This window comes from Microchirus variegatus (genome assembly GCF_963457635.1).
Source record: "Microchirus variegatus genome assembly, chromosome: 10".
NCBI classification, from domain to species: Eukaryota; Metazoa; Chordata; class Actinopteri; order Pleuronectiformes; family Soleidae; genus Microchirus; species Microchirus variegatus.
This window is the reverse complement of record NC_139811.1, coordinates 11,333,091-11,346,014: the sequence shown is the minus strand read 5'-3', so window position 1 is coordinate 11,346,014 and position 12,924 is coordinate 11,333,091. Positions and strand designations below refer to the sequence as shown.

General features: G+C 40.6%; 1 protein-coding gene across 1 annotated transcript in view; it reads right to left on the bottom strand.

The window, feature by feature from the left end:
- The window catches only part of grapa (GRB2 related adaptor protein a), a gene marked incomplete at its 3' end in the record, with an annotated part of 29,971 nt that extends 17,585 nt beyond the window's left edge, over positions 1–12,386 (bottom strand). Inside the window, exons 1-3 of the mRNA XM_083897126.1 lie at positions 12,303–12,386; positions 7,331–7,428; positions 5,566–5,685 (exon numbers count right to left, since the gene is read on the bottom strand). Coding sequence (XP_083753252.1) covers positions 5,566–5,685; positions 7,331–7,428; positions 12,303–12,380 — 296 coding nt within the window. The 5' untranslated portion in view covers positions 12,381–12,386. The remainder of the gene's footprint in view (positions 1–5,565; positions 5,686–7,330; positions 7,429–12,302) is intronic.
- Between the last annotated feature and the right edge of the window lie 538 nt (positions 12,387–12,924).

Below are 12,924 nucleotides of genomic sequence, written 5' to 3'. Positions count from 1 at the left end.
ATTAATAAACCAGGACGTCTTGTTCTTCAGCCTACATTTGTGTAGTTATTCTACCGGAGCAAGAGGTGATTTGGGGTTGAATAAAAAAACAAAGTCAAAGAGACTTGAGAGGTCATTTACATATGCCTCACGTGAATTTTGTGCACCGACATAATATTTTTAAGTTTTCATTAGGACAGAAGGAGACCTGGATGGCTTCTCACAAAACAAAGAAATAATCTCTTGAATCAAGAACAGCACCATCCACCATAAGCTTTTTTTTTTTCTTCCTCCTCGCTGTCACTTCTTGCTCTTTGCCGTTGCCCTCTGTACAGCCTTTCCCTCTCCGTATCGCATTTACGTCTCTCTCTTTGCTGTGTTTTGGTCACTGGACTGTAAAGCTAGTGACAGCCTAACTGATGAGTTGATTTAAAAAAAAAAACAAAAAAAAAAAACAGTTTCTGTGGGTGCTACAAATGTACTAATCTATTACTCTTCGTTTAATCGTGAGAGATTATTTCACATCATGTCAGCTGGGATTGGCTCCTGTGGCCCCCGTGACTCTCGTGTGGAGGATAAAGCAGTAGACACTGAATGCATGAGCGAAAAGAACGGTCGTGACTTTGAAAACAAAAGACGATCTGGTCACCGCCCATCTCGTGTGTTTATTCCAAAATGTCATTATGTAATTCATGACATTCTTTGACACAGTTTATCCACATGCACGAGCTTGTCCAAACTTAACCAAAAACTAAACCGCTGAAAATGGCTGCCAAAAATGCAGTTCCGTGTTTTTTGTTTTTGGAAATAAGAAAAAGATGCCGTTTAATTATATCTCTTGTAGTCTCAGAAAGAAGGATTTGTATTAAACTACTTGAATAACAAAAGTGAACACATCACACTTATAAAAGCTGCTGACAGACGTCTGGCTCGACCTTGAGCTCTGGCACAACAACAACAACCAAGCCAGCCATCGAAAAAAGGAAATTTGGCTGAAACAATAAAAAATAAAAAACATTTGGTGTTGTTTCAAGGGAACGGGGGTAATAAATGAAACGACTGCGCCGAACTATCGCAGAAATAAAAGAGACTTTCACATCACCTTGGGCCTTTTTGATGACTCACAAAGCCACCGAGTGTAGCACGAAGGGTGAGGAGCTGATATTAATAAAGACTGATCAGGAAAAGTACGAATCAGGAAATGAGATTTTCTAAGTGAGGAGAAAGTGAAAGTCTGATCTGTGAGGATCTGTAAAATGCCACATTGGGGAGGAAAAAGGAGCAGATATGCAATATTTTGCTTTTTATTTGGAACTCTTCTGACACGACTCTGCACTTCATATCAGTCAATATTATACCATTGTGTAAAATTATTTAAAAAATATCCTTCGAGTGCATCTGCTGCTGCTGCTGAGTCAAAAAGAGCTGTAAAAAACCAGCTCAGCGAAATAGATTCCTCAACTCCCTCTCAAAATATCTACGCTGTCGTCACTTTGCTCCAATTTCCAAAAATAAACTACGAATATTGGAGAAGTCTCACCAGGCACAGTCGAAACCACTCGTCCCTTGTCACATATGATTAACATAATGAAAAAAGTATCAAAAAGTATCCTTCAGTATTCTGTTTTCCCCGTGCAGACCCCCTGCAATTTTTAAATGCCTGCAGGAAGTTCGTCTTCTAACAGATTCAACATCCAGGCATATAAATAGATAAATAAATGCATTATTTATTTAATTTAAACTATTTATCATCAAGTTTTGACATTTTCAGCCTACGTTTCAGGAGATAGAAGATTAAGTCATGGTTCTTCCTTTCTGAAGAAGCAATATCAAAGATGCTTTGGAGTGAAGAAACTTAATATCACATTCAAATGAGCAAAAATAATTGCATGGCAAATACTAGCGTTCATCGTCAAACTCCTAAATAAATGTGCAAAAAACATTAAATATTAAACTCGCCAGTAATAAAAGGCTTTATCTGTATTTCAGCCGGTTTCCAATAAACAAGAAACAAAGTTCATTTCTTGGCAACATTTATGGCTGTGAAAGCGGATACAATTTATTTGTATTGATGGCCCCTCAAAGCTGGACGCTGACTGAGCCAATTCTCCTCAGTTAGTCCTGCCAGGATGTCTCCACTGACAGGACAGCTGTCAGAACACAACGACCTCTCTCTCTCTCACACACACACACACACACCTGACCTAAATTTCACCATCAAACAGCCAAATCGCAGAGCAAATCCAAATTCGCCCGAGAATATCATGCCCAGACATTCAAACAATTTCCCATTCCCACATTTCCCAACCTACAGATCCAACTCTATGGCCTATTGCATGTTGCATGATACGATATAGTTACGATATGATATGATACAATATGATACTGTTACAATACGACACGTTAAAATATGGTATAGTTACGATACAATACGACACAAGGCGATACGATATAGTTACAATATGATACGATTCAATATGATATAATTACAATACGATAAAATATGGCATAGTTACGATGCAATACGACACAAGGCGATACAATATAGTTACGTTACGATACAATACAATATGATATAGTTACGTTACGTTTTGATACGATAAAATATGGTGTAGTTGCGGTACGATACAATACTATACAATATGATACTACACTACACAAGGCTATGCGATATAGTTACGAAATGATACGATAAGATAACATATGATATAGTTATGATATGATACGATAAGATAAAATATGATATAGTTACAATAAGATACGATATGATATGATACAGTTACGCTACATTATGATACGATACGATATTATATAGTTACGTTGCGATACAATACAATATGATATAGTTACGATACTTTATGATACGATACAATATGATGTAGTTTCGATACGTTATTATACAATACAATATGATATAGTTCCGTTACGTTATAATAAAATAATATGATATAATAACATTACGGTATGATACGATACAATATGATATAGTTATGATACGATACAATACTATACGATGACACGATATGATACAACACTACACAAGGCGATACGATCCGATCCGATATGATATAGTTACGCTACATTATGATATGATACAATATGATATAGTTACGATACGATATGATTGCAGGACAAATCATGATATCTGTCTAACTTAAGAAACCCAAGTTTCCCTCATTCTGCGTATATATGTGCATACATGCCCAAAGTTTAGCGGTGGGTCACAATATCGATTTGTTGATATATCGCCGTCCTTCCTCGTGCAAGATGAATTAATGCAGGAACCGGCGGTCAAGGCGGAGATCTGATTCAGACTAGATTCTAGAATGAGGAGGATGAGGCTGTATCAATTGCATGCAGAGATGAATGCAGTGGAGAAAGGATGAGACGCAGACGGAGATGAAGGCAGAGCATGACATTAAGGACCTCTAAAGTATATAAATAAAGTCCCTGCCCAGTTTCACCCGTCAAGAGTCGCTTCTTCTTGTCTCCTTGTTGCGGCGCTGCTCAAATGAATTGTCTCTCTGTTGACATGGAACACGAGTAAGTATAACATGACTCTTAAACCCAGAAGTGAATATCTTACACCCCGAGCTGCGAGTGAGGAGTCTTTTATTAAAACCAAATCTCCAACACTTCCAATATCCACTCAGCCCCCAGAAGCGCAATACCAAGCCTCAGCTGCATCCCATGACCATGATCCCTCGACAACACAAGACATTGGCGTCATCGGCGGCTCCAGATGCCACACCGTGCCAAACAGGATTAGCTCATATCAGGCCAGAGGGGTTGCAGATCCTCCCTCTGACTCTCCACCCTGCACCTTATCTTCTAAAACCACTTCCTCTGACTGCTCCTCTGATCCCCTGCCACTAAAATATGCCATATTCTCTTGTCCATACAAGGCGGATTGAGCAATGAAAAAGTAAAGCCTCATGTACACTTCAGCCAGATACCTTTAGTGACATATATCATAGAGCCCAGATCTGTCTCTGTCATCTTATTCTTTTGTAACGATATTTGTGCACCTTTTTAGGAACAACTTAATCACATCAGTGGATTTGATGAAGTTGTAATTAATAAGATCGAGGAGGAAGTACTTTTTCCGAGAAGGAAACTGAGGTGATCAGTTTGTCAGCTGAACCAATTAAGAGAGGTTCAACAGGAAGATTATTCTTTGACAGTTGACAACGGACATGAACTCATTGTAACAATGTGTGACAAAGTGTAACAGCTTTCACAACACAAGAGAATTCCACTGTCATGGAACACTTTAAGTGTCACTTTTTTCTGTATACGTGTCATGCCACAGAGTGTAAATCAAGGCTAATGCTCATTTAGCAGCGTAAAGAATTATGAGTTGAAGACTGTTAAATGGCTGTCTGTCTGTTTTCCCCTGTCTGCATGTGTGTTTGTGGGTTAGTCTCTTTTTCCTTGCAGACTGGCCAGAGAAACCCCTTTACCTGATTTCCCTCCAACTCACCTGCTGCAGATTACTCTGATTGCTACCACTCGCTGTTTAAAAACCTGGACCAGCCCACTAGTATTCACTAGGTTGTTTTGTCTTTCTACTGCTAACACCGTCATGCTTGCCTTCACCCCTTTTTGTCCCTGTCTGCTCTGGCCCGCCCGCCTGTTTTTTTTATTGTTTTTGGACTGAAATTTAAAAAATCTTTGATTTTATATTCGGCTAAGGCTTCGACTAACACTCCCGGGTGAAACCGACAAAATGTTTTATCAGATGTGCCTTTCGTTCAGACTGCGATGTCGTTTTTGGGGCTTAAAAACGCAAAAAAATGAACCCACCCTCCAGAGTGGAACTCTTAAAAACGCTCCACCATCGCGTTACCGCCTAAAGGGTTGAAAACGCAAAAGTGTGCTCTGAGCTGCTCACGCTAGCTATCCTCCTGTACACGTTGAAGTCTGATCCATGTGCAGTAACAGCCAAACAACAACAAACATGTCGGATTACATCCATCAGTCGGACATTCAAGTTGCCTTATTAGCTGCTCTGATACCTGTCCAAGAGTAATTTCAGCCAATTAAGCCGAGTTAATGTTTTTTTTTTTTTTGGACTGTGGGCTACTAGAGAGAAGTAGAAGGAAGTTTCAACGCATGCGTGCGCTCCTGGTGTTGTTGTATGGTAGTGCGTCACAGTGCCACCTAGCCACCTGGCATGCATACTACATCAAATTTCACACACTTTTGCGTCATCGTGTGCATGCAGATTTCCACCCAAAGACGCTCGTCTAAACGCGAAATAAAAAGTGGGAATGCAGCACCACTTTTGCGGTTTATTTTCAGATCGTTGTCGTGTAAAGCTAGCTTAAGTTTTTGTGCCTGCATTTGGGGCTCTGCTTACGCCTAGCAGCAGCGTCACTATAGAAGCAGGTTACACTAAATACTTGACACTTTCACCTGTGAAGCTGTTTGTTTTCGCATGAACTGCATTCATTTTTCCTGTGTTTTGTGGATGTGTTCCAATAAAGTGATTAAGAAATAGTTCAACTGTATGGTCATCGCAAAACTAAAACAACAAATCTAATGCACAACACCAGATATGCAATAAATGTGTGAATATCTCACCTAACAGACATGGAGAACTCTCCTGGAGCACTTTCACTCTCTCGGACCAGAAAAGCTCCGCACTCCCTGTGTCGCAGCCGACTTTCTGCGACGCCGCGAGATATGCGACCTGCAAACCAGCTGGGGGCAAGAAAGAGAAATGACATTAGAAAGAAATGTACAGCAACTCCGTTAGCGTGCGCACACTTGGAAAAAAGGAGTTCGAAATGTCAGTTTTGATGTCTGTGTTTTCAGCACGGCACAAACATATCAATGCGAGCAAATAAAGGAGGACGTCGAGTGTGGAGAAAATTAAAACATCTGCGGGTTTATTTTTAAACTCGCTGCTAAATATGCACACGGCCACTAATCCCATGAAACCGGATTTCATTTGTCAGCGGAGACGCATAAGTAACAGTGTCATTTTTCATTTTATTATTTTGCTTATCAGTCTTGCTTCGTTGAGCGGATTGCCTGGATGCGTGGCTTGCATTAATGATGCTCTGCAACAGCAGTCTTGTTTGATGACTCATATAAGGAGAGAGAGCGTGCATTTCCACTGTGGTGGACAGATTACAGGATGCTCATGGTTAAGGTCACAAGGTCAATCTTTTTTTCCTTTTTTTTTTCCATTTCATGGCTCTGTGCAGAACTTTGCAGGAGGACAAACACTCGCAGACACACTCCACAGCAGACGACCCAACTCCCTGCGGTGTGAGCAAACTTCCAAATGCGCCGTTCATCAGTGTACATTAACGAGCCAGCGCCGCTGTAATGGCTGTGCTGTCAGTTTAGTGTTTGTCACGGCGAAAAGGAAGAACCCAGCTGGTACATGATGGAGAGTCAGGGTGTACCAGTAGCTTCACTACGAACACACACACACACACACTGCTGAATTTATGTATCATTACGTAAAGCAGCGAGTTAGCGAGTCCCTTTGGGTACGCTACCTTATGGCAGAGTGCAGATGTCCAAAGCAGAGCAGAAAACGCCTGTAGCTCACTCACTCACTCACTCACTCACTCACACACACACACTCACTGATGAGCTGTTTAGACAGACCAGAGCTGGACGTGTGAAGAGTTGTGTGTTTGTGTGTGTGTGTGTAGTTCTATTTGTGCGAGGGCCAGTTGCAGTCATAAACCTTACAGATTAAAGCCCTCCTAATCTTAAAAGGCAATTTTAACGCGTTAACACTATTCGTGTGCTGCGTTCCTCATCTGATTACGGGCTCCGTCAAGCAATACTATCAGACCAGACTGAGGGAGCGTTTGTGCGTATACACCAGCACACCTTTATAGTGTGAAATGCAGATTTATTTGACAGTTGAATATAACAGATGTGTTTATATTTCAAAGATGATTTATCACTATTTATCTCTAGTGGGTGGCGATGGGTGGTCTGTGTGCTTCAGTGCATGTCCTAATTATATGTTCTAATGTGGTATTGGTATAGGGGTGTATACGTGCATATGCGTGTGTGCATATATACTCTATAAGTGCCAATTATGTGATGAAATGTTGTAGAAAAGTGTCAATTATTTGAGGAATTTCCACTTTTGTTTCACGTTTTTATAATTCCCTGAATCTAGTGCACTGTATTTTACACGTACACTTCCTTTTAATGGTTGACAGTGGGCATGATGTGATGCTGAATCCTTCTCCGTGCAGCAACAAGAGAGGGGTTAATACTGTACTTCTTTATACAGTACAAGAAAATACAGTACATTCTCTCAATGAGCTTCCACAGAGAGGTGGATTTAAAGTGTGTGTGCACATTTACTTACGCATGTGGCCGCAGGTTGATGTAGTTTTTCGGCACAAAGCCTTTTCTGTTGTGCAGCTCAGCTGTGTACCAGTTAGGATCGTCCTCCATGTTGGTGATCTAGGAGCGAACACACACACGCACACACACATATAAAACATATTGCTCATAATGACACGATGCAGGCTATTACTGTCGCGTAAAAGGCCACTATTATTTATCTCTGTCTTGCTGCATATCAATTTCAACGTCTATTATCCACTACAACGGCTTTCAGGCATCTCCGTGTGAAATATCAACCAGCCACACACATTCTGCAGCCCGTGAGCTTATTGGCGAGTTCAAAATGCCACATAGGCCTTCAAGATGACACACATGGAGGCAAATAGATCTGGCCTGCACCATATTAACCCAGACATTTCACCATAATGTCACCATTTTGAGGAATATGTCTATTCTAGTATCAGTTTTCTGAATCCAGTCGAGCTCAGCCATGGCACATTTTTATTTACTTCGACGTGTAGAAACAAATGAGAGATGCCTAGGCCCTGCCTGGCGCAGTTCTGAGCAGATAAATTCTCTGTTTCTTACAATCTGCTTTCTCACCATTCGATGCCACTAATTCTTACGCAATAAAACTTGAAATAAAATGTCCCAAAACCATGTTCCCTCTAGTTTGGCCAACTCTAGATATGTCTGATAGCCTGTATATACCATATATCAGGACTTGTGTGTGGTACTGTCTATAGACAGTGATTCCTTTTGAGCCTTAACCTGTTACTCCGAGCTTCCTCTCTGGAGTCATATAGCTGGACGCCCACAGAGAGGAGACACAGATCAAAATAGTCTCCATTTATGGAGTTTTTCTGACAGGATGGATGTCGTTTGATTCTTTTAAGACTCATCTCTTCAGCAGATGCTTCTTGTTAACAGAAATATCCAAATGTTTTATTTAAGACAAAGATAACCCCCAAACATAGATCCAATTCTTTTTCCATTTGACTTTACTCCAGGTTTACACACTTTAGACTCAAGTTAAAGCTACATTGTGTGATATTTGTTTTGTTATTATTCTGCCTCTGTTTTGTTTCACTGTTAGAAACGGGCTCTATCAAGCAAACCCATCAGATCTGAATGAATCTGACAGAATCTTTTCACTTTGTTAAAATGTTAAAACGTTAAAAATATTTGCAAACCTCTTAAGGAATAATTTTAATAAATTTTTCAAATTCAGAAAATGATCCATTTGCCCTGATGCACTTTGACAGTGAGCTGACTTTAGTCTCAAAAGCAAAAAGTATCTCGGAATGACTTGAAATTTACCATCATAATAGTCGGCATCGCCCTGAACAAGGATCCGTTGAAAATATTTGCAAACCTCTTATGGAATCATTTTAATGAATTTTTGAAATTTAGGAAATGATCCATTTGCCCTGATGCACTTTGACAGTGAGCTGACTTTCTTCGTGTTCTTTGTGTTTCCAGTTTCTCACTTTACTAGCCCAGTGTTGCTGTCGCTGCCGCCTGTCTTCAAAACAAATCACTTCCTGTGTGTGTGTGTGCGTGCGTGAGAATGTCGCCATGGGCAACATGAGATCTAGTGTAAAAAAACAACAACTGCTATTTATTCTGAGTTGTTAGATTTAATTAGCATCGTGTGAACTCGTTGGACAGTTGTTTGAGATGAATGTAAAAGGCCAACGTTTTTAGATTGCTCGTTAGTCTCAGGTTCACATACATGCTGATGGACTATAGTTATTTCAATGTTTTTTACACTGATTTTACACTCATTTACCAAAAATATATGTGAAAACAGACATGAATTCATTCCAAAGGCATCACTTACTCGCTCTAGCCACTATGTCAAAAGGTTGCCTTGTCTCCTTTCTGCCATCTGGAACTTTATTTCACGCACCAGTTATTTTAATGGTTACACTGCACAATTGTACGGGCGTTTTAAAAATGTGTTGCAGGCCGCCACGGAGTGATTTACTGTTCATGGCCTCAGTCATTGTTCAATCACAGAGCTGAGCGATTGCCCATTATTTACACATCATTTTCTTCTCCGCAGTCACTCATTCATTCAACCTCTTGTGCCACAGACCCGGTTAATGAATCACTCTGACCCTGTGACCCATCGGCGCTAATCAAAAAATATGAAATAATTCCCACTGATTCCCTTTTCCTTTGCTTCTCAGTTCCAGTTTGCCAAGGGTCACTTGGCAATTACGTTGCGTGGAGCTCTTAACTTTGCAATGAAATCAGTGCCACTGTTTTTTTTAGTGAAACGACGACGTTGTTTTAAATCGTTGGTTAACACCGTGCCGTTTTTTTTTTTAGAGACCATGTCGGTGAAAGACACTGTGAGTCCAAGCTCAGCTCAGCCAAATCTAAAAATAATTTCTTCCTTCCATGCCTTGTAACTACTTCTATTTTCAAACTACAAAGTGCTGCTTCCACTTTTGAATGCTACACTAATCTGTTCAGTGATATAATAATACAGTAGCTGAATATGCAACACTTTAACTCCATGACTTATTTAACAGTTGTTTTATTTTCTTCTAATATTAATAGCATCCTCCTCCATCTGTGAAAACCAGTCTATAAATCACATATGGAGGATGTTTTATCCGGGCACCGATCCCCCCCCCCCCCCCCCCCCCGCTGACTCAGACGTGACTGACTCAGCTCCTTCTGGACGACGGCGATGGAGTTTAAGAATTACAAAATAGCACCTCAAAAATAGCAACAATATTTCGATCCTCAAATGAATCCAGCACTCACACCAAAATATAGAACATGAATGTTGGCAATGTAAAAAAAAACACCTAAATCAGGCCCAGAAACAGAGTGGGTGACAATGTGCACCTGTGCCCACTGGCACACATAAAAACAGTCTGGTGTAACTGGGATTTCAGTCGCCAGATAACTGACGCGATCCAAACCTAATTAAAATTCTAAAATTGTCACATTAGCGTGTGTGTGTTTGGTTTGGAGGAACAAAAGACCACGTTGAGTCCCATGTGTCAAACTTGGTCACAATGTTTCCTGGCTTTAAAGGCTTGTGTGTTAGAGCTTCAAAAAAAAGAAATGGAACTATGAAGTTATTTTTATAAATTCTTCATGAGATGACAATCAGCCGAGTCTGAGAGATGACATGGGTTCTCCACATGAACAAAGCAAATCGAGATGTTTTCATCCACACATTACGCTTTCAAGTTCATATTATGAAGTTATTAAACTGTGCAGCAAGTAGGAAGAAACAGACATTTGAACCAGAAGACAAAATACCTGAATTTCTGAATTTTTGGGGGGGAATTTTAACCATCAAACTATACAGTAGGCTCAGTGATTTAATAGCATCAGGCTGATGCATGCTGATGTGCATTAATCCATCCTTTAAATTAATGCCAATCTTAAACCAAGGTCAAAAACACAGTGTAATAGAGTGTGGTTAATTATCTTTTATGTATCTTAGTCTCATGGCTGCACTATGCACTTCACATACTAAAATAAAACCATGATATTGCAGTCAGTGGTAATAATGTGATATATAATATTGGAATGAAGTCTATATATAATATTCTCACCTGCTAAACTCCACCATTAGAAATTAATATTCTCAAAAATATCATTTTTGGTGGTATTTGACATACGGTTTTCTTTAACCTATCAACCTCAGTAAGACTTCTCTTTGTTTCCAAATAAGGACAAATTGATTCTGCTGTTTTGTCAACGCTGGATTTGTTTATTTTACGGCTGTCCAACAGCTGGTGCGGGGAGGGGGGGGGGATTATATGTCCAGAAAACAAGCTCTTGCTCTTTAATTCTGAGCTTCACTGCCGATGTCTCTGAGCGGCAATTTTCTACAACAATAATTTCCAGCTGTGCAGGAACTATCTCCACACGCTGCGTTTGGCCTGGTAGCCATCAGAAAAAAGCACAAAATCTCTAAATAAGAAATGAAAAACATGGACTACACTAAAGGGATCGCTTGTCATTTGTTTTTTTTTATAGAAACGTGTTTTTATTTGTCAATAATTTTGCCGAGAGTTAGATGAGAAGACGGATAATAAGTCTCGCCTCTGGACACTAAATATGCCACTGCTGCCTGGATACAGGTGCCTTAACTTAGCACAAACACTGGAAAGGGAGGCAACAGCTCACCTAAAGCACAGAGATGACAAGTCGCCATTATGTAAGGGTATGGTATCTCACTATTGATTGGCCAGGACCAGTTTCCGAGCAACCAGCGGAAAGTCCAGGAAGTTACTGCTGCTGGTCAAGGTATAGATGGATAAAAAAAAACAAAAAAACATGTAAAACTGGCGTTGGTGAGGGTAATGAGTCATGTTCATACACGCTGGTGGACAGATGTTTGTGATGGGAATTCAGCTAATCTTTCAGCTTATCACCGCTGGCTCCAACCACACGTCTGCTGTTACGTCTTCTCAACTCTTCTCATCCTCTCACACTAAATCTAATCTCAAAGCATCTTTGTGCTGGTTGGCATGGGTTATTTTCTGGTTTCCAGTTGCCAGTGGGGGGGGGGGGGAAGAGAGAGAATAAAGAAAGTTTGAGGTCATCTACACATAAGCTGCTCTTTCTCGAGACGGCAACAGCGGCAGCGGCACCTGCATACAGAACACCAAGAGCTCCGGATACTAAAGTTATAATTGTTGTAATTATCACAGCGGAGGCAGAGAGATGGAGGGAGAAAGAGGGAGAAAGAGAGAGCTGGATGATTGGTCCAATTCTGAGTGATGAGAAGATGAATGGATTTATAGATAGATGTATAGATGTATAGATAGATGTATAGATAGATGTATAGATAGATAGATAGATAGATAGATAGATAGATAGATAGATAGATAGATAGATAGATAGATAGATAGATAGATAGATAGATAGATAGATAGATAGATAGATAGATAGATAGATAGATAGATAGATAGATAGATAGATAGATAGATAGATAAGATTTGATTCCTTACCTTCAGCAAGTCCCCTTTGTTGAAACTGAGTTCATCGCCTTCAGTGGCACGAAACATGTACAGTGCCACTGCTTCCATGTCGAAAACCCCCTCCAGAACTAACACATACACACACACACACACACACACACACACACTTTTGGGGACCCCCCCCCAACTAATGTCCCCGACACAAGTTGGGTGGTTTGAGGAGTGGGAAATGAAATGAAATAGAAAAAAATGAAAAATAAAAAAATGACCACACTTGAGGACGAGTGAGAGGAGAAGAGAGGAGACAGAAGAAAGGTCTCGCGTGTCCGCCTGAGCTACACGGCGCGCAAAGAGAGTCAGAGTCAGAGGATGAGGAGAGTGAGGAGAGTGAGGCGGGGGAAAAACACGACTGGCTGCTGCTGCTGCTGCTGCTCGGCAACACTGCCATGAGTAACATTCAGAGAGGGAGGGAGAGAGAGAGAGAGAGAGAGAGAGAGAGAGAGAGAGAGAGAGAGAGAGAGCATGAAGAGACAAGTGAGTGGGAGGCACTTCCTGTGTATATATTTGTCTCATACATTCAATGTGGCTTTTGTGGCGTTTGTGTGTGCGTGTGTGTGTGCATGAGAGAACCATCGCCAGGGTTTCTTCACAA